At 45.8% G+C, this 24,614-nt stretch overlaps 1 protein-coding gene, 1 long non-coding RNA gene and 3 other non-coding genes across 7 annotated transcripts; 1 reads left to right on the top strand and 4 right to left on the bottom strand.

The window, feature by feature from the left end:
• The first annotated feature begins 349 nt into the window (after positions 1 to 349).
• NEU1 (neuraminidase 1) lies at positions 350 to 10,905 on the top strand. 2 transcript variants are annotated; one of them, XR_009520949.2, is made up of 7 exons: positions 350 to 591; positions 1,030 to 1,222; positions 1,946 to 2,208; positions 2,818 to 3,000; positions 3,188 to 3,410; positions 3,516 to 4,718; positions 10,878 to 10,905. XR_009520949.2 is itself a non-coding variant. In XM_060023262.1 (6 exons), the coding sequence occupies exons 1-6, from the start codon at positions 430 to 432 to the stop codon at positions 3,740 to 3,742; spliced, it is 1,251 nt and encodes a 416-aa protein (XP_059879245.1). In that variant the 5' UTR covers positions 350 to 429; the 3' UTR covers positions 3,743 to 5,222. The 2 variants fall into 2 exon arrangements, 1 of the variants encoding a protein (XP_059879245.1); XM_060023262.1 differs by lacking the exon at positions 10,878 to 10,905 and having other exon boundaries at positions 3,516 to 5,222.
• An 8,843-nt stretch (positions 10,906 to 19,748) lies between these two features.
• On the bottom strand, positions 19,749 to 22,961 carry LOC132432613 (uncharacterized). Of its 2 annotated transcripts, XR_009520951.2 has the most exons (5): positions 22,851 to 22,961; positions 22,624 to 22,771; positions 22,387 to 22,426; positions 21,711 to 21,916; positions 19,749 to 20,792 (listed from the first exon to the last, which is right to left on the bottom strand). It is a non-coding gene; the product is annotated as an uncharacterized lncRNA (long non-coding RNA). The 2 variants fall into 2 exon arrangements; XR_009520950.1 differs by having other exon boundaries at positions 19,755 to 20,792; positions 22,624 to 22,961.
• On the bottom strand, positions 21,600 to 21,680 carry LOC132433015 (small nucleolar RNA ZL8). Its single transcript, XR_009521061.1, has one exon. It is a non-coding gene; the product is annotated as a small nucleolar RNA ZL8 (small nucleolar RNA).
• LOC132433000 (small nucleolar RNA SNORD52) lies at positions 22,018 to 22,084 on the bottom strand. Its single transcript, XR_009521049.1, has one exon. It is a non-coding gene; the product is annotated as a small nucleolar RNA SNORD52 (small nucleolar RNA).
• On the bottom strand, positions 22,506 to 22,568 carry LOC132433002 (small nucleolar RNA SNORD48). Its single transcript, XR_009521051.1, has one exon. It is a non-coding gene; the product is annotated as a small nucleolar RNA SNORD48 (small nucleolar RNA).
• Positions 22,962 to 24,614: the final 1,653 nt, after the last annotated feature.

Genomic DNA, 24,614 nt, shown 5'->3' with positions numbered 1-24,614 from the left:
ACTGATATTTTGTTTTCTCAAAAACTCTGGGACTTTTATTTCCTCCTACATGCTGCTCTTTTTAACCTCGCCTGGCTCTTTAAAATAGATCCCGCCCCTATGACGTGACCCAGGTGCCTCGACCAATCAAAAGGCTCTTGAGGAGTAATGCCCGCCCCCTTCTTCACCCCAGCCAATACGCTTCCGGCCGGGGTCACGCGCTCCGGCGCTTCCATGGGGGCCAATTGGAAAGAGGAAGCTCTGAGGCGCTGAAGGGTCACGTGGGGGCTCGTGCCAGGGCCAAAGAGAGTCGCGGAAGCGTGGCGGGCCGGCTGGGATTGGGGCGGGTTTGAGGGTGACAGCTGAGCGTTTAAAGGGCCGGGGTCAGTTGACGAATCCAGCCCGCGTCTAGTCCTGGGGGGCCAGGGTCTCTGCTGCCGCGAGGGAGAGATGACTGCGGAGCGACCCGGCACAGTGCCCCTGGGCAGACCCGGGAGACCGCGAATGCTGGGATCATGGGGAGTCTGTAGGGTTCAGGTGTTTGCCGCGATCTTCCTGCTGCTGTTGTCTTCAGCAGGAGTCGGGGCCAGGGCAAAGGACGACTTCAGTCTGGTGAGTCACCCCTCGCATAGCCCCATCCCCGACTCACGCAGGCGGTCTGTGCCCAGTTGTACCCCGGGACCTAGGCTGCTGAGCCCCCTCTCCTCCGAGAAACTCTCTGACCCCGTTCCCTCCTTTCCCAGTCCCTTTCCCTCTCTGGGCCCTTGTCCTCTTTCCCTCTGAGTCTCCTCTTTCGAGCTCCTTACCCTTTTGAGGTCTCCCTGTCCCTGAGGGCTCCTTGTCCCCTCGTAGTCCCTCCCCCTCTCCGAGCCCCCAGTTTCGCTCCGAACTCTCCTCAGGGTTCCCCTTCCTTGTTCTGGGACCCCTTCTCCCACTCGGGATCCCCATCACCCTGCCTCTCCCAGGGGAACCTGACTCCGAGCCGCTATTCATTCACCCTAAAACCCCAAGTCACGTTTGTTCTGTTGATCCTTCCTCCTCGCTTCGTAGGTTCGTCCGCTTGTGACCATGGAGCAACTGCTGTGGGTGAGCGGGAAGCAGATCGGCTCTGTGGACACCTTCCGCATCCCGCTCATCACCACCACTCCTCGGGGCACTCTCCTTGCCTTTGCTGAGGCCAGGAAAATGTCAGCATCGGATAAAGGAGCTAAGTTCATTGCTCTGCGGAGGTCCACGGACCAGGGTATAAAGATGCCTGGGTCACAAGAGGCTGGATGGGTGGGGAGCTTGACCTGCTTTAGGGCCCTGAGGCTGCTGGATCCCTGAAGAGTAGAGGGAACCTAAGGCGGGAAGGTGTCCAGGGCAGTGATCTGGAAATTGGGCTCACCAAGGAGTTAAACATTCATTCAGACATTTACTGAGCACTTACTATATACCTGGCATTGTTCTAGGTTCTGTGAATACAGTTATGAACAAAACAAAGCAAAATTCCTTGCCTTCACAGGGCTTATATTCTACTGGGGTGTGGGGAGACAGACAATAAACATAATAACTAAGTAAATGTATTTTTTGTATTGGGAGCTAATGCGTGCAGTAGAGAAAAATGAAACATGGCAAGAGGCATGGAGAGTGCCAGAATTTGACTGTAATTTTGAGTAGATAACATTTGAGCAGACTCAGAGGAGGTAAGTGAACCTGGAAGAAGAGCCAGGCAGGTGTAACAAGCTTAGACAGAGTTCACTGCCCCCCCCGCAAGGAGGGGAGTATTTGAGGAATGAGAAGGAGTTTGTACGGCTGGGTGGAGTGAGCAAGGGTAGAATAGATAAGGTCTGAGAGGTAAGGAGGGGCAGGTCTCGTGGGGCCATCATAAGGCCTTGGGTCCCTAGCAGGAGGTGAAAATTGCAGCGAGTGGTGGAAAGGGAGCCTCCAGAGTGCTCACCCTGGTTTTCTTCCCTTTTTTCTTTAGGCAGCACATGGTCTCCAACAGCTTTCATTGTGGACGATGGGGAGAGCCCAGATGGGCTGAACTTGGGGGCAGTGGTGAGCGATACAACAACAGGAGTGGTCTTCCTTTTCTACTCCCTCTGTGCTCACAAGGCTGGCTGCCAGGTGGCCTCCACCATGCTGGTGTGGAGCAAGGATGACGGCATTTCCTGGAGTTCGCCTCGGAACCTCTCCTTGGACATAGGCACTGAGATGTTTGCCCCCGGACCGGGCTCTGGCATTCAGGTCTCTGTCCTGAGATGGGTGGAGGGAGGTGCCTCATAGAGAGTCTGCCCCGTTATGGACTCCTTTGCAAAGAGAAGATCCTGTGAAGTCAGATTTTTCTGTCTTAGGTGGCATTCCTTGGAAGAAAGGGACATCCTGGGAGGAACACCCTGCCAAGGGAAGGTGGAATTTTGCCATTGGCTTCCCATCTGGAGGTTGTCAACAGGGCTGCACTGATCCATGTGCAGATTAGAAAAAAAGTTAGAAAGTCCTGTGCAGATTAGAAGAAAGCCCTCCTTTGGGCAGACACAAGCCTGTGCCATGGTCCACAGCTTGGCCTGTGAACACAGGTTGGGTTTAAGCTCCCATCTCCCCCTGTGGCTGGGCCCCCTTGTCCTATGCACAGCCTGTCCAGAGTATACCCTGGATGTCCCGAAGGAGCTTATTCTGCCAAAGAGCTTCTTAATTCAGACAGTGGGTGTTTGTAATGCTTGTGGAACCCTCAGCAAGCAAGGACAGAACGGAAGGGGACAACGTGTGTCTCACACTTAGGAGGTGGTGGGTTCCCCTCCCCTGCTTCTGAGCCCCCTCAATGTCTCCGTCTGTGGCACCCCTGTCCTTTTCCCACAGAAACAGCGGGAGCCTCGGAAGGGCCGGCTCATTGTGTGTGGCCACGGGACGCTGGAGCGGGACGGGGTCTTCTGCCTCCTCAGCGATGACCGCGGCGCCTCCTGGCACTATGGGAGTGGGGTCAGCGGCATCCCCTATGGCCAGCCCAAGCGGGAAAATGATTTCAGCCCCGACGAGTGCCAGGTCAGGAGGAGTCCACGGGCTGTCCCCCACCCGCTCAACCTGCTCTGTCCTCCAGAGCACCGTTTCACTCACGGACCCCGGGCCTGGCTGCCCAGCTCCGAGCCACCCAGCCTTGCTCCCTCAGGGACAGGGCCCTTCGCCCCGCCCCCACCCTGCGTCTTCCTGAAGCCCTCTTCTCTCCGCTCAGCCCTTTGAGCTCCCCGATGGCTCAGTGGTCATCAATGCCCGGAACCAGAACAACTACCACTGCCGCTGCCGAATCATCCTCCGCAGCTATGATGCCTGTGATACTCTGAGGCCCCGTGATGTGACCTTTGACCCTGAGCTCGTGGACCCTGTGGTAGCCGCAGGAGCTGTGGCCACCAACTCCGGCATTGTCTTCTTCTCCAACCCAGCCCATCCAGAGTTCCGTGAGTATCTGCCAGGTGGGGTCGGCGAGGAGCCCCCGTGACCTAGAGAAGGAGGCCTTCTCTAGGGGGAGACCTTCCTTCCCCTGATTCTGCTGCTGTTCCCAGGAGTGAACCTGACCCTGCGCTGGAGCTTCAGCAATGGCACCTCATGGCAGAAGGAGACGGTTCAGCTGTGGCCGGGGCCCAGTGGCTACTCCTCACTGGCAAGCCTGGAGGGCAGTGTGGGCGGGGAGGACCAGGCCCCGCAACTCTATGTCCTGTATGAGAAAGGCCGGAAACAGTACATAGAGAGCATCTCCCTGGCCAAAGTCAGCGTCTATGGGACACTCTGAGCTGTACACCTGCCAAGGGGATAGAAGGCCCTGGACTCAGCCTCAGGACCATGGGTCTGTAGAGGGTCTACTGGAGGAGCCTAGAAGACGGTTCCACCTTCCTTTAGAGTCTAGCGTTTTGCAAAATCAACTTCTCTTTGACAGGGAAATCATTCCTTAGGACTAAAAACCTGGCTTCTCCCACATAGGAAGAGCTGCCCACACGTGGGAGCACTTCTCTTCCGCATTGCTGGGTCTGCCCTCTCAGGGCAATGATTGGTCCTTTTCTTGGACAGGGCTAGGTGGGCCTGTAGCATTAAATAAATGTGAACTCAGGGAATTGGGGAAGGCTTACCTCTTTGGGGTAAGATACTGGCTTTGGAGAGAGTTGGTGAAAGTTCCAGAAGGGCAGGACATTTGGTTTCAAGGTAAGGAACGAGGTGCACCACCCACTTTGACTATGTATGAATCAAAATGTTTATAACTTAACGTTCTTAATGAAGGAGAATGAATATTTGCAGAGTCTCTGTGGTTCTGTCAGTGCACATCTTCATGTCTGTTTTCCTCGTGCACACTTGTGGGACTGGGAGTGAGTTTTGGGGAGGAAGCTGGTGTGCTTATTGCCTGTGAAAATCTGTGACTTTGGCAAATCAGATCCTCCTTTCTTTTTCACATTCCTTCTTATCACAGAAATACAACTTGCTCTTAACAAGTGTAATGAGGGGAAGGAGGAGGAGCCTCATAAGATAATTAAAAACTGGCTGTTTTGTATTTCTAAGGTGGGGTGAGATACTGTCCTCCATGAAACAGGGAGCAGGTGTGTTAAATGCAGATGCGAAGCCTCTCCCAGGCCAGCCTGGCAGAGAAATGAGCACTGTGGCAATTATGTGACACAACAACATCTCATCCTAAAGGAGATGCTGTGAAAAGAACAGCTGAGTGGGACAGCCACAGCTTTTCTCCATATGGAAAGAAAATGCAATGCCCGGATGAGACGGTAGGAATGTTCAAGACATTCTTTTCTTTTTAAAAAAATATTTATTTATTTATTTGTTTGCCTGCTTGTTTATTTATTTATTTGGCCGTGCCGGGTCTTAGTTCCAGTTCCGGCATGCAGGATCTTCGTTGTTGGTGTGGGATCTTCGTTGCAGCACCTGGGCTCCTTAGTTGTGGCATGCAAACTCTTAGTTGCAGCATGCATGTGGGATCTAGTTCCCTGACCAGGGATCAAACCCGGGCCCCCTGCATTGGGAGTGCAGAGACTTATTCACTGCGCCACCAGGGAAGTCCCTGCACATTGCATTTTGATGTTTCTTAAATCTCAGTTTACAGTAGGTACACCTCCTATCCTCTCTTCTTTCTCTCTCTCTTTTTTTTTTTTTCTTTTTGATACCGTCTACACAGAAATATGTTCATTTGTCCTGTAGAACGTTCCACTCTCTGGATTCATCTGTTTCTTCCTCAGAGTGTCATTTAACTTTTTTCCTCCATCTCTTGTATTTCCAGTTATCAAACCTGAAGGTTTAATTAGATTCAGATTCCACTGGGTGAGGGAAGTGGGGGGTGGGGGGGACAAGATTCCTTCCCAGGTGCTCTTTGTTTCCTCTTGTGCTCCCTCAGGAAGCAAGTGCTGCCCGCTTGTCCCTCTCTGAGTAAAGCTGAATTGAGTGATGGGTTCAGATGGCCATAGCCTGACCCCTCCTTTGTAAGGTTTCTCCATCAACCTTCCAACTGACAGTTTCATCCACAGATGAGTTTTGCCTGAATCAAGTATTTCATGAGGGGTTGTGAAATGTTGGTTTTTGAATTCTATTATTTTGTCCTCATTTATTAGCTGGAATTCTTTAGTAAAAAGGAACTGTCCCTCATCAAGGCTGTTGGGTTACCCTGAAGCATGATTTGTATGGGAAAGTCAGGATAAATGCTTCATTTCTCCCCTTAACTTGCCAGGTCTCAGAGTAACCTGATGTAATATTTTACCTTGGCCAGTAAACCACATTGTTGCCACACAGGACACACAAACAGAGGCAGAATCTATGGGAGACGAACACAGGCAACATGGCCGGGGAGGGCGGGCTCTGCTCTTCTAACACAGGTGGACGAATAGATATGACGCAGGAAGTGCAGTGAGGGGGGTGGCATCTGCAGCAACTGGGACATCTGCTATCCACTGCCGCTAAAAATGCACATCTGAGAAAGTCTTGCTAACAACTTTATCAGAAATAATGGAGGAGATAGAGGAAATGATACCATGAATGTCTGCCACATGAGCTACTGCCTCGTGAAGTAGACATGGCAGGGGGCTTGTAAGGAAGTAATCATGTTCCTTCTTCATAGCCAAGAACCCTCAGCTAAGAGAGAGGCTCCTCAAGGAAGGATCTCCCCCGCTGGAGGGGGCGGAGTGGAGTCATTATAAACCAGAGTCCTGGCCCTACCCCAAACCTGCCTGTAGGTTCAGTGTCTCTAGAATGAGTCCAGGACCTTGCTTTTTTTTTTTTAATATAGTTTATTGAAGTGTAGTTGATTTACAATGTTGTTAATTTCTGCTGTACAGCAAAGTGATTCAGTTATACGTTTGTATATTCTTTTTCATATTCCTTTCCATTATGGTTTATCCCAGGATACTGAATATAGTTCCTTGTGCTATACAGTAGGACCCTGTTGTTTATCCATCTTATATGTAATAGTTTGCATCTGCTAATCCCAAACTCCCAATCCATCCCTTCTCCGCCTCCACTCCCCGTTGGCAACCACAAGTCTGTTCTCTGTGTCTGGGAGTCTTTTTCTGTTTTGTGGATAAGTTCATTTGTGTCATATTTTAGATTCCACATATAATTCTTCTAATAATTGGTGATGTCGAGCATCTTTTCATGTCCCTGTTGGCCATCTGTACATCTTCTTTGGAGAAATATCTATGTAGGTTTTCAGCTCATTTTTCAGTTGGGTTGTTTTTGTTTTGTTTATTTTGTTGTTATTGAGATATATGAGCTGTTTGTATATTTTGGAAATTAAGCTTTTGTTGGTCACATCATTTGCAAATATTTTCTCCCAGTTCGTAGGTTGTCTTTTCATTTTGTTTATGGTTTCCTTTGCTGTACAAAAGCTTGTAGTTTGATTAGGTCCCATTTGTTTATTTTTGCTTTTATTTCTATTGCCTTGGGAGACTGACCTAAGAAAACATGGGTATGATTCATGTCAGAGAATGTTTTGCCTATGTTTTCTTGCAGGAGTTTTATGGTGTCATGTCTTATATTTAAGTCTTTAAGCCATTTTGAGTTTATTTTTCTCTATGTTGTGAGGGTGTGTTCTAACTTCATTGATTTACATGCGGCTGTCCAGCTTTCCGAACACCACTTGCTCAAGAGACTGTCTTTTCTCCATTGTATATTCTTGCCTCCTTTGCAGGGCCTTGCTTTTTTTTTTTAAATAAATTTATTTATTTTTGGCTGTGTTGCGTCTTCATTGCTGCACACGGGCTTTCTCTAGTTGCAGCGAGCAGGGGCTACTCTTCGTTGCAGTGCGCGGGGTTCTCATTGTGGTGGCTTCTCTTGTGCGGAGCAGGGGCTCTAGGTGTGCGAGCTTCGGTAGTTGTGGCTCACAGGCTCAGCAGTTGTGGCTCACAGGCTCTAGAGCCCAGGCTCGGTAGTTGTGGCACACGGGCTTAGTTACTCCATGGTATGTGGGATCTTCCCAGACTAGGGCTCGAACCCGTGTCCCCTGCGCTGGCAGGCGGATTCTTAATCACTGCGCCACCAGGGAAATCCAGGCCTTGCATTTTTAAAAGGAACTACAGGAGAGTCTAATACTGCGGTCTTTGGGCTGCACTTTGAGAAACTGTCTCTTAGACGTTTTAGCCTAGACTTAGGAAGACTAGATTTCAAAACATTGAAGAAAAGATCTCAAAAGAGAAACTGTTTCAACAGGAAGAATTTGTGTTTAAAAAACACCAATAACTATAAAAGATGGCAGGGACCGAACCTGCCTGTTTACCTGGGCATCTTAAACCCCGCCACAACACCTAGCACATGGTGGATGCTTAATACAGGAGGAAAGACAAGTCCAGCATGGGTAAGGAGCTGGGCCAGTGTTTCTGAGTGTGGTTCCAGGTAGGTGGCAGCCACTCCCTGGGAACATGTTAGAAACGCTTGACCTTCCCCCTATACTGACCACCCCTTTCCCCACCAGACCTGCAGAATCAGAAGCTCTGGGGGTGGGCCCCAGCACTCCGTGTGTTAGCAAGGGGATTCTAATGCACATTCAAGTTTGAAAGCCAGGGTTAGAACACAAGTCAGGGGTGCAGAAAGGATTGAAGAATTGTTGGTTGGTTGGCTTTTTTTCTTTTAATATAAAGGAGGAATTAGAAGGAGTGGCAGGAGACTGAAAGGGGAAGGTATGTGCTTATTTGTACAAATAGGACAAAGTGGACTTTGAAAACTACAGCCTGGTGAGTGCCACCTGGATCAGCAGCGAAATTCTAGCATGGAGCCCTAACCCCCTAACACAGGCCCTTCTGCCCCCTTCGAAGCCTCTCACCCCTCCCCCCAGCCCCTTGGCTCGGCATTGAAAGGGCTCTGGGCTCTCCCTGTTTATCAGGCTGCCCTTAAACAATAGAAGGAGCCTAACAGGTAATATTGAGCAGCAAATACCAGGGACCAGGCACCAGGTACAGTTTCTCACCAATTCAGTCCTCACAACCAGAAGTCATTATCAGGAAGGAGCAGGACGAGGTACATCATTTTTGCCCCAAAAAAAGGATTAGGAAAGAAGATCTAAGACATAGGCTTGCAATTCTTTTTGACAAAAAACAAAAACACACACACACAAAAAATAAACAAAAACGGACTTAAATTTACCACAAGGAAAGGGTAGATCTTCCCTTTCCTAATATTCTGGATAGAATATTTTTTAAAACACATTTTTAGGGAATTCCCTGGCGGTCCAGTGGTTAGGACTCTGCGCTTTCACTGCCGAGAGCCCAGGTTCAATCCCTAGTCCAGGAACTGAAATAGCGCAAGGCGCGTGGCTCGGCCAAAAAAAAAAAAAAACACATTTTTACTGTAGGGCTTTGTTGGTGAGAAAGTAAGGGAAATCTTCAAAAACCATAAATAATGGACAGCAAGAACCCAGAAAAACAAATGAGCCCTGGAGCTGGCATTTGCCCTGAGGACATCAGTCAATGCTCAGTGACCAAATCAGGATTACAGTGGATCACAGATTTGCAGTCAGGATATAAAGCCAAGGTCCTGAAAAGTTCTGGAAATTGTGAAAGGAAAATCAAATGGAGTTGGTACTGCTAAGAGAGCTCTCTAAAATGGAGCTGGGGGGCCATTAAGGAAATGTGACTTATACACATCTCAGCCTGGATGGAATCTGACCTTTTGACCTTATGAAGTCATCCAGAACACCTGCTAGAAACTCAAGATACATATAAAGTAACTCGTGACAGTCTACTTATCAGACCCCTACCCTAAAACAACCTGTGATTCCCTGTGGACAAATATTTTCTGACTTAGTCAATCCTAATTCTCGCCAGGCAACTTTTAACAACCTTGTGGCTTTGTGTCTTTATGAGCCCCTGACTCTTTCTTTTCCTTGGAACACATTTTCGGGGTTACCCGAATCTGTGTCTCCCTAACTGCAATTCTTAAGACTCCAGATAAACTCTTTTCTTATTTGCAGCCTCCTGCACTATTTTTTTTTTTTAGTTGACAAAGTTAAAAAAGAGCATTTTTCCCACCCCCGCCCCGGGGTGGGAAAGCAGTAGTGCCTTGGGTGCAAAATTTAAGAGAACACCAAAAAACTCAGGAATCAAGATAAATCATGTTTTAGGGCAATTAAAAAAAAGTCAAATTGGCAAACTACAGCTCACAGGCTGACTACTCTTTGTAAATAAAGTATCAAAAGGCCGCATCTTCAGTGTGCGAACTGGCCTCCATCTTTGCTCTGGATAGAGGGGGGGAAAAGAAAAGGAAAATAAATAAAAGTATCTGGAAAATTCCTAACAAAAAGTTCATACTCCCGTGGGATTAACACCAGAAGTCACATTTCCTGTGGCCTCCAAATCTGCCAGCCACACGTTTAGCAGTACCTGGTCTTAAGCTCAGTGGTGAGTACATGTTGTTTATTAGTCTTCTTTAAATTGTACGTAATTATTATATACACTTTTGTGTATAATAGTAAGTAGAAGGAAAATTTAAAATAAAATAAAATGAAATAGAAAGAAATAAAAGGGACAAATAAATAAATAGAAGGAAAAAGATAAATGGAGACCTCTGGGTAACTTGGCAAAAATACAACCACAAAGGGACTTCCCTGTGGTCCAGTGGTTAAGAATCCGCCTTCCAATGCAGGGGACACGGGTTTGATCCCTGATCGGGGAACTAAGATCCCACATGCTGCAGGGCAACTAAGCCCACACTCCACAACTAGAGTGCCCACGCACCACAACTAGAGTGCCCACGCACCACAACTAGAGTGCCCATGCACCACAACTAGAGATCCTGTACGCTGCAACGAAAAATCCCGCATGCCACAACTAAGGCCCAACACAGCCAAAAATAAATAAATAAATATATATATTTTAAAAAATACAGCCACAAAGGTGGTGTCCAGAGCGAATGCCAACGTGCATCAAGAGAGGATGAGGTTGGAGGGAAGAGTGAAGATGCATAATCAGCTTTATGCTTCAGTATCTTAAGTCCACCTAACTTTGTGATGTTCCTATCAACCAATTTAAGGGAGGTGTGTTGTTTAACCTCCACCAAGCTTGGTTTTGGTATTTTGGAATCCCTGAAGCCGTTTTAATGCCCTTGCCATTGGAGGTGGGAGCCTGGTAGAGAGCAGCTAACATGTTCCTTGGCCAAGATTCTAAAAGGAGAGGTCAGGGGAAGGCCAGTGTCTCTGCACATCTGAGTCTCAGCAAGGCATTTGATAAGGTCAAGGGTACCACAGGGAAATTTCCTGGACCCATGTATACAAAAAAGAGGGAGAATTCATTTGCCACCCCTGGAGGACAATTTTACACCAACCCCTTACACACACAATACTGTAAATACAGGAAAAGAATGAATCATTTCTCCTACGTTTGCAGTAGGAAAAAATAATTCAAATTAGACAAAGTACGAGTTGATGAGATGACTTATTACTTGTTTTACAGAAGAATGTCAGCAAATAAGTGTAGAAAGAATAATCAAAGTGGAAAATCATCATTTTGCAAACTTGAGTGAAAATTCCCATTTGAAAGGTGCCCTCCCTGAACCAGGAGTACAAGAAGTTGGCGACCAAGAGAATTCTATACAAACAGAACTTGTTGGGAATTCCCTGGTGGTCCAGTGGTTAGGACTCAGCGCTTTCACTGCCATGGGCCCAGGTTCAATCCCTGGTTGGGAAACTAAGATCCCACCAAAAAAAAAAAAAAAAACACAGAGCTTGTTAAAAGTAATTCTTACCTTCTTTAGCCTCCCCCCATAGTTTAGACACTTTTCCACAATTGTCTCTTTTGTTCAACCTTACGTAAAAGCAAGTATGCCATGTCTTTGGGTTTTCATTTCTTTATGAAGTCTCGTGTCATGTAAAACTTAAATAAATGTGTATGCTTTTCTCCTGTTAATCTGTCTTTGTCCGGTTGATTTTCAAACCCAGCCAGGGACCCTGAGAGGGTCAAGGAAAACTATTTCCTCCCCTACACAGGCAAAGATCATCAGTGGATGCCAAAATCATTAGGTTAAGGTTGATGGAGACTGGATATTCATTCACAAGATGCTGAAACCAAGGGTAGTCAGCCGTTAGCCATTAATAAATAATAAACTGTAACCTGCCTTCACTGATCAAGCTCACTCCATTTTTACAAAAAACTTGCATGTCCTCTGAGCATCACATAGCCTAAACAGTGTTTGCGCAAGTTGTTTTTTTGAGATTTGGAGTTGTCTGTGTCCGGTTCAAGATAGAACCAGTTAAGACTGGTTAAGACCACTGACCTTCCATCTGGGCATGCAGAGTGTCTGGGCACAGAGTGTCTGCTCCGTGACATTTTGACATCAGAAGGACAAAAAATTCACCCTCAGCGCATACTAACACAGCCATTTTCTGAACATAGGTCCCAAGAAGAAACCTGTAGCTTAGTTGTGTCTGTGCAGAACGTTGATTGAGCACCTTTCTCTTATCTCTAATTACCTTTCCCCGCACCTCAGCTTTATCCTATGAATACCCCAAGCCCCTTGCCTTTTTGGGAAGAAAATTTGAGACTTGTTCTCTCCTCCCGTCAGTTGGCTGCCTTGTGGATAAACTCTCTGCTGCAAACCTAGCGTTTGGCTTGCTGCGCATCAGGCAAACAAACCTGGTTTGGTAACAGTGCCAAAGAATTAACCCATCTTGCCACTCACAAGGGTGAAAAGCACCTCTACAATGAAGAGATCCTGGGGGTCACTACTGTAACCGGGCGATCAAACTAAGGTCAAGAATAAAAAAAAAAAAAAAAAAAGAATAATGGAACCAGGGTGGGATAGGGAGGGTGGGAGGGAGATGCAAGAGGGAGGAGATATGGGGATATATGCATATGTTTAGCTGATTCACTTTGTTATAAAGCAGAAACTAACACACCATTGTAAAGCAATTATACTCCAATAAAGATGTTAAAAATTAAAAATAAAAAAGAATAATGGAAAAAGTAGACTTTATAATCCCCCTGACACAAGGCCCTGTGAAGTATATAGCACGTGGTAGACTGAAAAAATGATCCCCTAAAAGATATCCGTGCTCTAACGCCTGGAACCTGTGAAGGCTATCTTATACAGGGATAAAGAGGGTCTTTACAGATTGATTAAATCAAGGGTCTTGCGATGGGGAGATAATTCTGGATTATCTGGGAGGGCTCTAAATGAAATCGCATATATCGTTATAAGAGGGAGGCAGAAGGGGATGCAATACACACAAGTGAAGAGGAGGAGGCAGCGTGACACAGAGGCAGAGATCGGAGTGATGTGGCCACGAGCCAAGTTATGCCAGCAGCCACCAGACGCTGGAAGAGACAAGAAACAGATTCTCCCATAGTGTCTCTGGAGGGGGCAAGGCCCTGTGGACACCTTGATTTTTGCCCAGTGAAACTGTTTTGAACTTCTGGCCTCCAGCATTGTGAAGGAATAAATATCTGTTGCTTTAAACCACCAAGTTTGTGGTAATTTGTTACAGCAGCCATACATGGTGTCGTTCATGAAGTATTCTTGCCCAAACCATGTAATCAGAATCTAATTAGGTCTTTAAAGGAATTCCCTGGTGGTCCAGTGGTTTGATCCCTGGTTGGGGAGCTAAGATCCCGCAGGCTGTGTGGTGCAGCCAAAAAAAAAAAAAAAAAATCTAATTAGTCCTTTAAGTATAACTTCCAGGTTAAAGAAAATGCAGAAAGTTGAGGAACAAGTTAAAAACACCAAGAGAGCACAGTTAGATGAAGCCAACATGTGGAATGTTCTACAAGACAACTGGCCTAGTCTCTTCAAAGGATCATTGTCACAGAAAGAAGGGGACTGTTCTAGAATCAAGAGACTAACAAGGGACTTCCCTGGTGGTCCAGTAGTAAAGAATCCACCTTCCAATGCAGAGGACACAGGTTCGATACCTGGTCGGGGAACTAGGATCCCACATGCCACGGGGCAACTAAGCCCGTGTACCACAACTAGAGAGAGAAAACCCGCACGCCACAACTAGAGAAAAGCCCGTGCGCCACAACGAAGAGCCCGCGAGCTGCAACGGAGACCCTGCCTGCCGCAACGAAGACCCAACACAACCAAAAATAAGAAAGTAAATAAGTAAAGATTAAAAAAAGAGAGAGACTAACAAGATATAACAGTAAAAGAAAGTGCTTGATCCTTGAATCAATTAATACTGGCTCTTCAAAAGAACAATTACCATAAAAGATATCTGGGGAACAGTTGAAAAAATTTGAGTATTGATTTAACTATTAAGTAATATTAGGAATTATTAATTTTCTCAGATATAATAGTATTGTAGGACTTCCCTGGTGGCACAGTGGTTAAGAATCCGCCTGCCAGTGCAGGGGACACGGGTTCGAGCCCTGGTCCAGGAAGATCCCACATGCCACAGAGCAACTAAGCCTGTGCGCCACAACTACTGAGCCCGCGTGCTGCAACTACCGAAGCCTGTGAGCCTAGAGCCCATGCTCCGCAACAAGAGAAGCCACCACAGTGAGAAGCCCGAGCACCACAACAAAGAGTAGCCCCCGTTCGCTGCAACCAGAGAAAGCCTACACACAGGGAAAGACCCAACGCAGTCAAAAATAAAATAAATAAATAAATTTATATATTAAAAAAAAAAGATCCTGCAAGCCTCGCAGAAAAAAAAAAAAGTATATATGCAGGTAAACGTCCTTAGATTGTGGATATGCATGCTGAAATATTTAAGCATAAAATGTCATGATCTCTATAATTCACATTGAAATGAGCCTGCTAAATATATATATTTTATATTTATATGTATGTATATGTATATACGCACATATATAATTTAATATATATTTTTGCCATTTGCCATATTTTCAAATATGGAAAAATGTTGACAATTGTTGGATTAGGTGGTGGGTATATGGGTGTTTACATTCTTCCTATTGTTTGAAAAGTCTCCTGATAAAAAGTTTAAAAAGCAATCTTTTGTAATGGTTGCTCAGCCTCCTGTAGAAGAAATCAACCCACTGTGGAGCAAGGCCTCTCTCTGCGTGCTGGGAAACGGGAGGCTCCCAATCCAGGGTGGTGCCCGCCATTGATGCAAGGCCCTTTAAAGACAGCTCCCTCTCCCATGTTGTTACCCATCAGCACATAACTGGGTTTGATTATTGGCTGACATCTCTATCTTCACTATGTTTAGAATTGAATGGTTTAATGACAGGCAATAGCCAGCCTGGAATGTGATCCATTTCCACCTGAGAGTCACCTGACTGGGGGCAATAAAATTTAACATTTGAAGCATCAGCAGGTACTTTAACCCTTAGGATAATCTCTCTGTCCTTACTCTTTGGGAAATAACACAATTGAAAGACTATCTTGGGCAAGTAGGATGTTAATGGTCGAGAAAGTACTACAATAAACAAAGTAATAGATGGCCCTGAGCTTCTCAAAGCCAGATGCCCATAGATGCCACTGCACAGAGCTAACCATGGTGCCTGCGCCTGTTCTGGCTGCAGCATTCTAACAAACCAGCAAGGTGAAGGCAACAATGCCAAATGTTGGAGCATCTCACTTCACCCTTCCTAAAAACTCCTTTTCATATTCATCTCTGTTTTCTCTGCTCCACATTATGGATGATTTCTTCTTCCAGTTCACTAATTCTCTATCCAGTTGGTCTGTTATTTAACCTGTTTGTTGTGCTTCTTATGAATTTACCTGTTCATTTCAATTCTAGAATTGCTACTTGTTTCCTTTTCAAACCCATCTGCTACTTTATAATGCCCTCTTCTGCACAATGGATTGAATGAGCCCCTTTATCTCTTTGAACATCTTCAGTCTCCAAGCGTGCTGTCATCTGAGTTTCTTAGTTGTAAAGTCACCTGTTATTGCGACTCCTGACTTGTTCTCCTGGGGATGTTCTGGCTCATCTTGAGAACGGTTGTCTTCCAAGGGAGCTCCCTGTGCCTGGAGGTGTCCCTGGGGCTGACTTAAGCTTTTGCCTGTGCTCAGCCCTCTGGGATTCACAGGTCCCAAACATTGTTTTTTAAGTTATTCAGAAGTAGTTTGACATATGAAAATATGAATTACACAACGAGCTCCCATAGAGCCTCCTTGACTATACACCTCCTTGAGTATATCACTGTCCCTGCCCACCCCATCTTGAATTTAGCATTTAGCAATCCTATACATTTCTTTTTATATATATATAAATTTATTTATTTTTTTATTTTTGGCTGTGTTGGGTCTTCGTTGCAGTGCGCAGGCTTCTCATTGTGGTGGCTTCTCTCATTGTGGAGCACGGGCTGTAGGCGCGTGGGCTTCAGGAGTGTGGCTCACGGGCTCTAGAGCACAGGCTCAGTAGTTGTGGCACATAGGCTTAGTTGCTCCGCGACATGTGGGATCCTCCTGGACCAGGGATCGAACCCATGTCCCCTGAATTGTCAGGTGGATTCTCAACCACTGCGCCACCATGGAAGCCCCAGTGCTATGCATTTCTTTTTGTTTTTACTATGATACTTAACTCCAAACAATATGTATATATTTTTAATTTATTTTATTGAAGTATGGTTGATTTACAATGTTGTGTTAATGTCTGCTCTACAGCAAAGTGATTGTTATATATATATATATATATATATTCCTTTTCATATTCTTTTCTATCCGGTTTATCACAGGATATTGAATATACTGTGCTATACAGTAGGAACTTAGGAACTTTAAACAATATATTGTTTAGTGGTAAATGTTTTAAGCGTGACATACTGTTTTTCTGTCATCTGCTTTCTTTCTTCACATTGTGAGATTAATCCACTCTGGTATGTTAGTCATCCTACTGGTGCATGTAACACACGGTGTATTTTATGAATATACCCCCATTTCCCTATTGGAGAACACTTGGTTTCCTTTTTTTCTCCCCCTTAACCAACAGTACTATCAAGGATGTGTATATTAATCCTTGTATTTGTATGTGAGTGTTTAGGGTGCATCACCAGAAGTGGAAACACTGGGTTGAAGAGAGCATGCCTCCTTTTTAGTAGGTACTGCTAAACTGTTTTCCAAAGGGATTCTATAAAGTTATATTCCTGCAAACAATGTCCAAAACAGTTTTTATTTCTTGGTTCTAGGATTTCCTCACAAACCAAATTATATCCAGAAGCTTTGTTGGAGGCTGTTGCATCACACAGAGGAGCGAAGTGAGCCGATGGTGGATCCCACCAGAGTCCAGGAGCAGCAGGGTTGTGAGATGCGGCCAAATTTTGGTGTTAAGGTATCGCCAGCATGATTTGCTGACAAATTGGATATAGAATATGCAAACAGAACTCACGGAGACGCCGAGGGTTCGGCTCAAGCAACAGGCAGGTAGAGGTATCATTCTGGAGGGGCTTGCGCACTAGCCAGTTGCTAAGGATTCCAGGGATGAGAGGCCTGGGGAAACAGGCCTGGGAGGCTCACGGTCTTCAGTAGCTGAGATGGCAGGCCAGGCTCTGCGTAGATTAATTTTAGAGAGTTGTGAGATCTGCCTAGTGGGTTGGGAGGACTGGTTACTTCTGAAAGTGCTCCTGGGGGTGAAGAAGATTCAGTGTGCTTTGGGGTAGGGGTCTTATCAAATCACTGTCACCCCTGTGAAGAGAGGCTGTGGGGCTCAAGAATGAGAGGACTGCAAAGTGATTTCCATGCCTGGAATTAAGAAAAGTTCACGTGACCATCTTCACCATGGCTGTAGCTCAATCAGTTTTTTTTTAATACATTTATTTATTTATTTATTTATTTATTTATTTATGGCTGCGTTGGGTCTTTGTTGCTGCACGCAGGATTTCTCTAGTTGCGGTGAGCGGGGGCTACTCTTTGGTTGCAGCTCATGGCCTTCTCATTGCAGTGGCTTCTCTTGCTGCGGAGCACGGGCTCTAGGTGTGCAGGCTTCAGCAGTGTGGCTCACGGGCTCTAGAGCACAGGCTCAGGAGTTGTGGCGCACGGGCCCAGTTGTTCCGTGGCATGTGGGATCCTCCTGGACCAGGGATCAGATCAAACCCATGCCCCCTGGATTCTCAACCACTGCACCACCATGGAAGTCCCTCAGTCTTATACTCTAAACCTGGGACTGACACAGGAAGGAGGGTCTGAACACCTAGGGCAGGACTTGGATCATACAAATAAGGGCAAGAGAGTGCAGAAGAGACCCTATGGACAAGAAATGAAGTTGACCATTTTATAGTCATGTCAAGGACTAAGGAAAACTGGATGCGGTACTGACTAGGCTATGTTAGCTAATGTCTAAGCTATTTGGAATAATCTAATTGTAGCTAATGCCTAAATAAGGCTTTCTATGTTAGGCAGTTTTAAGTGCACTTACATATGGTTAAACCTAACAACTCCGTAAGCGTAGGTACGCTTTTATCCATTTACAAATGAGGAAATAGAGTGGCTAAGTAACTCAGCCAACGTTGAACAGCTGTTAAGTGTTCAGTCTGGCTCCCTACATCTTAACCAGCCCCCTGTGCTTCGTATGTGATACTGTCACCCTAGAAAAATGCACTTACAAATGCAAGTCCTCATGTACACTACCCAGAGACACCCGTCAACCTGGAATTGTTTTTTGCCTAAATAAAAATGGGCAGAAATGTGTTTGGAAGTGTAGAATCTAAACTATAGGGAAGTATGTGAACAAAAAAGAACCAAGCTGCAACGTAACTACGTGGAGTATTAGTCCATATTTATGAAGCTCAAAAAGATACAAAATACAAAACCAAACAGTATTTTAGGGACGCACTGAAATCAGAGTACAAAGCCAAAGAATGATACAGCCACAATTCAGCTGGGTGACATCCTCTGAGTGGGAGGGAGAAAAAGAAAAACGGAATCAAAGATAGGTTTGCTTCAGTTATTGGAAATGTTTAAAGCTAGGCCGTAGGTATATTATATACTAGACAGAAAGGAATTTGAATCCTGACTGACACTGACCTTGGAGAGACCAGTGAGTGGTCCTGAAGAGAGATCTTAGTTCCTGCCCGGGAATAGAACCTAGCAGCTAGTCCACCAGTGGCTAGAGGCTAGAAGCAAAGTTCCCTGGCTCTTGCCCCATTTGAAAGCAAGAATGTTTCAAGGAGGCAAAAACTGTAAGAACAGATACAAAGTTTATTATTAGAGACACAACACAATTGGGAGAACAGCACACAGAGAAAGTTTATTTAAGACAGAAGCAAGGCAGAAATACACGGAGAGAAAGGATACGGGCATCCTCTCTGAGGAGTAGCGAAAAGGGCGATTTAAATCACATATAGGACGGGTCTTCCGGGTCTTTGGTTACCTTTAGCCAATTATCGTTTTCTTTTTTCACAGCTGACCAGTCCTAGGACCCTCCCCAAGATGGGAGTGCAGCTTTTTGCCAAGATGGATTCCACTGCAGAGGCCTGTGGGGGGTATGTCCACACTTATTATGGGGTGGTGCCCCCTCCCTTTTTGACCCCCAAGGAGCCTTCCTGCTCATGTGTAGACAGGGAAGTTTACCTTGACCTCAGGAGTGGTCATCTTATCTCTTAACTTCAGCAGAGCTCAGCTTCTGCCACTTGCTTTGTCCTTGGAGTGTCTGGGTGAGAACCAAGCTTCAATTTTACTCCACTTGACAAACACCAGTGTCCAGCCCAGGGGCCTCAGTACCTCCTATCTCTGTGACCTTAAGCAAATTATTTAACATCCCTGAGCTTTCCTCTCCTTGCTTGCAAGGTAGGGTAGATACATATCTACTTTGCAAGGTTTTAAGGATTCAATGAAGTGAAACACATAAAAAGCCTAGGACAGACCAAAGCACTAAATATATGGTGGCTGCTAAGATTATACAGAACCTGTGGTCAGGGAATAGCAATGGGAGCAGGTAACTGTCCTGTAGAGAGTACCAAACAGGGCAATTTCAAGGACGGGAAAAAAAAAAGGCCTGGCAAAGACGATTAAGGAAAATAAAAGTTGGAAAAAATCTTTGCTGAGTGGGGACCAAGATGGAAACATTCCATAGGAAAACAGATGCAAAAGATGTGCAGTATTTAAAAGATGAATTATTTTTAAAAAAATGAATTATTAGGTACACAACCTGGTACAATCCACCTGGAGTAGTGATGGCAGGTAGAGAAACAGGCACTCTGAAGGAGACTGCTGTTACGAGTATAAACTGGGACAACTTTATGGAACATACATCATTACTTTAAATGCCCAAATCCTTTGACTCTGAAATTCTACTTTTGGAAATGTATTCTACAACACAAGTTCAAATGGGTGCAAATTAATAGGGAATCAGCACTGGTATATACCATGACCAGAAACTCAAATGCCCCCTTACCAGAAACTGGCTACTGTACAATACAGCCTTACCGCAGCATACTCTTTACACGCTGGTGGGGAATCTCCTTTATGAAGATGACAAATAGGAGCACAGAGTATGCTTTTCCCCCATTTTTTTTTTTACTGCAGTGAAATACACATGAAATTTACCATCTTTACCATTTTTTAAAAATTTTTTATTGGGGTATCGTTGATTTACAATGTCATGTTAGTTTCAGGTATACAGCAAAGTGAATCAGCTATACATATATCCACTTTTTTGTTAAATTCTTTTCCCATATAGGCCATTACAGAGTATTCAGTAGAGTCCCCTGTGCTATACAATAGCTCTTATTAGTTACCTTTTTTATATGTAGTAGCATGTATGTGTCAATCCTAATCTTCCAATTTATCCCCTCCCTCATCTTTACCACTTTTAAGCATAAAGTTCAGTGGTAACAAACACATTCATCACATTGAGCAACCATCACCACCATCCATCCCCGTAAACTCTTTTCATCTTCTAAAATGGAAACTCTATACCCATTGAACAGCAACTCTTCATTTCCTCATTCCCTGCCCCTGGCAACCACCAGTATATTCTTTTAAAATATATCTGGACAACCTATGTTTTCACCAATTGATCAAAAGGCAAATTGGATGTCTGTGTCAATGGCGTAATAAAAACCTCAAATATAAGAATACTACCACAATCAATCTAGAAATCCTTAACATTGGTGTCTATATGTGGCAAATCTACTTTTTGTATGTGGCTGCAAAGAGGTACAGCTAGATGTCAACTGTGATGCTCATTCACTGGTGGTTAACCTTTCATGTCCCTAAACCTTTCTGTACCGTCTTGTTTTCACTGAGACCAATCTATTTTTTATTTGCTTTAAAATATTTTATTGGAGTCTTTTGGGTAAGACGAAGTAAAGGCCACCTAATTGATTTTGGTCCCCAAATTTCTAGGCAGTCTCCTCCACCCCAGGAGATTGACAGCTGCTTACGCGGGTTAATGCACGAAAGACGTGAAGTTCCAAGGATCTGTCCGACACCAGGTAAAGAATATCCTTTGTGTCAGCAAAATTCTAAAATTTCATAAAAGCAACACATATTAGTAACATGCAAGCAACTGGCAGTAAAGCATTAATCTAGGGCTTCCCTGGTGGCACAGTGGTTGAGAGTCTGCCCGCCAACGCAGGGGACACGGGTTCGAGCCCTGGTCTGGGAAGATCCCACATACAGTGGAGCAACTAGGCCCGTGAGCCACAACTACTGAGCCTGCGCGTCTGGAGCTTGTGCTCTGCAAAGAGAGGCCGTGATAGTGAGAGGCCCGCGCACTGCAATGAGGGCCCCCAGTTGCCGCAACTAGAGAAAGCCCTCGCACAGAAACGAAGACCTAACACAGCCATAAATAAATAAATAAATAAAATTAAAAAAAAAAAAAAGCATGGGGCTTCCCCGGTGGCGCAGTGGTTGAGAGTCCGCCTGCCGATGCAGGGGACAGGGGTTCATGCCCCGGTCCGGGGAGATCCCACATGCCGCGGAGCGGCTGGGCTCGTGAGCCATGGCCGCTGAGCCTGCGCTCCGCAGCGGGAGAGCCCACAGCAGTGAAAGGCTCGCATACCGCAAAAAATAAAAAAATTAAAAATAAAAATAAAAAAAGCATGAATCATAGATACGGGGACAGGTTGGTAGTTATCAGAGGGAAAGGTGGTTAGGCAAAAAGGATCAACTGCACGGTGACTAGATTTATAGTGGTGGTCGCTTTCTAGTGTATATAAATGTACAAAACGTTATGTTCCTGAAACTAAGGTAGTTATATACCACTTTTACTTTAAAAAAAGAAAAGTCTGGGTGGGCAGGGGAATTGCCACACAGTGTGGAAAGAAGCATAAGAGTGGATCAGGTGGTTTCAAAGATCCTCAGAAGTTCTCAGAGACTCTAGTCCAACCAGGTCATCATTACCACTCTGGAGCTGGTAGAAAAACCAGCAAGAGACTTACCACAGTACCCAGGTAGAGGCACGCTACTCTCCACTTCTTGTCACAGCTTGTTGATGAAGTGGCAGGAACCATTACCTGGGCATCCCAGCTATCCCAACAGCACTTCTCCAAGAGGAAAATTCCAAACTTTAGGCCTTCAGCCACCAGGCTATCCCTGAATCTCTGTGAAGGGGCACTGCCCCTGCTGGGCTTCCAAAGCTCTCAAGCTAGAAAGATGAAAGCAGGACCACCAATGAGAAATACAAGCAGAGAGTTACAGCCCTCCCACTGGCTCCTCTCAAAACTCCAAGTATCCAGTTCCCCAAATGAGTCAGAAATTAATTTTGACATCAGAATCAGCATCAGAGACTCTAGTCTGAGAAATCATCATCCCCAATTTAGGGAGACCTGGATCAAGGGAAGCCATTATGGGAAGGAATCTACAACATTCAAAGACAACAGCCCCAGTACAAGGATCTAGCAAATTAAGAATTCAGGGATGGGAAGTTCTGCAGAGAAAAGGAGTAGGAAACAAATTTAGAACTGCGGAGAACAGCTCCATCAAGGAGGCCCAGCATGCAAAGTAGTTTATAGTAGAAAAACAAGTGGAGAAAACAGCTTTAACAAGGCTTAGACAAAACTTTAGGGAGTTAAAAACGTGAGCGATACTAAGAGCGCCCGCACACCTAACACTCACCTTTATTCAAAAATAACACACCGGTGAACGTCTTAAACCCCTAATGGAGAAACGAGACACACGAGTAAGTGGCTTCCCCGAGGCCAAATACTAGGGATCCCAACCCGGGGGATGGAGGTGGTCAGCGCGCTGCGGTGATGGCGTCAGCGAGACACTCAGAATCACCTGGGATCATCATCACCCCCCATCCTCCCCCAGTACAACCACCAGCCACTCCATATCGCACAATCCACTCACCTTCGAGGCGCTGCGGACCCTCCTTCGAGAATCAGGGGCCTGGGAAGAAACCAGTGAGTTAGCAGAAGCCAGGGCGACTACCAGACGAGTCTCCCTGGGCTGCATCAGTTCCAAGCAGTGGAGTCACGGAGACATCAGAAATTCTAGTCTGTAATGATAGTTCATCCTGCTCAGCCCGAGACTTCGGTCCCCTCAGTGTCCAACACGGCCCTGAGGTACTGAGGTACCTGTACGCCGGCAGCTGTGCAAAGACGGCGCAGGCGGTCGCCTTCCTCTCGGAAGGTTGCACAGCTGCCGCCACGCGGATCCCACACCCACCATCTTCCCCATCCACGAGTTCACTGCACAAAGAGGACAACGAGGCCTGGGCCAGGCCTTTTATTTACGGCGGCGTGGCGTCGGGGCCTGACGGGCCTATAGCTGTCTTCTGAGATGCCTGTCTCGACCCTCAGAGTTTTCCCCATAGCTTGTCCAAACAAGACTAAAGTTAAGTGAAAGAGAGGCCATGAGTAAACGTTTCACATTCTTCTGGGCAAATATTCGGAGATGTTTTGTGAATTTTGAAAAACAAAAAACAGGCGACTTTACTGGCCAGGCCGGAGAACGTTCCCGACGCTGCCAGCTGCGCGCGCAGCTGAACGCTCTTCCTGGATGGCCTCCCAGATAGTCTAGTCCCTGCTTGTGTAACCAAAGGACTACTCTCTAGTTCTCACTTGTCCCGGTTTGGATTCGGGGGTCACACCAAGGGACTGTCACCCTGCTCTGTCTAGCCAGCGAAATCTGAACCTGTCAGGTACATTAAACTTCCTGTCCTTTTTTTTTTTTAAGCACCTTTATTAAGGTATAATTGTGTCCACTGAAAAAAAAATGCACGACCTAAACGTTGAGAATCTGTTTTATTTGGTGGATAAAACTGAGGACTTAGGCCCGGGTCGCAGCCTCTCAGCCCTGAAGAGGTACCTGAAGAGGTAAGGGAGGAGCCAGGCTATGTAAGAGTTTTTGCGAGAAAGATCGTAGTCGGCACTTCATAAGATTACTGTCAATTAGAGAAAACTAGGGATTTCCCTGGTGGCGCAGTGGTAAAGAGTCTGCCTGCCAATGCAGGGGACACGGGTTTGATCCCTGGTCCAGGAAGATCCCATATGCTGGGGAGCAACTAAGCCCCTGCGCCACAACTACTGAGCGTGTGGTCTAGAGCCTGCGTGCCACAGCTACTGAAGCCCGTGCCCCTAGAGCCCGTGTTCTGCAACGAGAAAAAGCCACCACAATGAGAAGCCCGCGCACCACAACGAAGAGTAGACCCCGATTGCTGCAACTAGAGAAAGCCCTCACGCAGCAGAGAAGACCCAGTGCAGCCAAAAAATAAAAAATTAATTAATTAAAATAAAAAATTAAAGAACCTCCATACTGTTCTCCATAGTGGCTGTATCTATTTACATTCTCACCAACAGTGCAAGAGGGTTCCCTTTCCTCCACACCCTCTCCAGCATTTGTTGTTTGTAGACTTTCTGATGATTCCCATCCTAACTGGTGTGAGTTGATACCTCATTGTAGCTTTTTTTTTAACATCTTTATTGGAGTATAATTGCTTTACAATGGTGTGTTAGTTTCTGCTTTATAAAAAGTGAATCAGCTATACATATACATATATCCCCATATCTCCTCCCTCTTGCTTCTCCCTCCCACCCTCCCTATCCCACCCCTCTAGGTGGACACAAAGCACAGAGCTGATCTCCCTGTGCTAGGTGGCCTGCTTCCTACTAGCTATCTATTTTACATTTGGTAGTGTATATATGTCCAGTATTGAGAACAGTGTGAAGGTTCCTTAAAAAACTAAAAATAGCCTTACCATATGATCCAGCAATCCCACTATTGGGCATATACCCAGAGAAAACCATAATTCAAAAAGACACATGCACCCCAATGTTCATTGCAGTACTATTTACAATAGCCAGGACATGGAAGCAACCTAAATGCCCATCAACAGACGA

Source organism: Delphinus delphis, chromosome 10 (genome assembly GCF_949987515.2).
Source record: "Delphinus delphis chromosome 10, mDelDel1.2, whole genome shotgun sequence".
Classification (NCBI taxonomy): domain Eukaryota; kingdom Metazoa; phylum Chordata; class Mammalia; order Artiodactyla; family Delphinidae; genus Delphinus; species Delphinus delphis.
The sequence above is the reverse complement of the archived record's forward strand: the minus strand, read 5'-3'. Positions and strand labels throughout refer to the sequence as shown.

Excerpts from the sequence above, each read along its gene's own strand:
- NEU1 (XM_060023262.1), top strand. The coding sequence starts at position 430 with ATGACTGCGGAGCGACCCGGCACAGTGCCCCTGGGCAGACCCGGGAGA. Across the intron at positions 592-1,029 it reads CAAAGGACGACTTCAGTCTG|GTTCGTCCGCTTGTGACCAT; the intron begins GTGAGTCACCCC and ends CTCGCTTCGTAG. Across the intron at positions 3,411-3,515 it reads CCCAGCCCATCCAGAGTTCC|GAGTGAACCTGACCCTGCGC; the intron begins GTGAGTATCTGC and ends TGCTGTTCCCAG.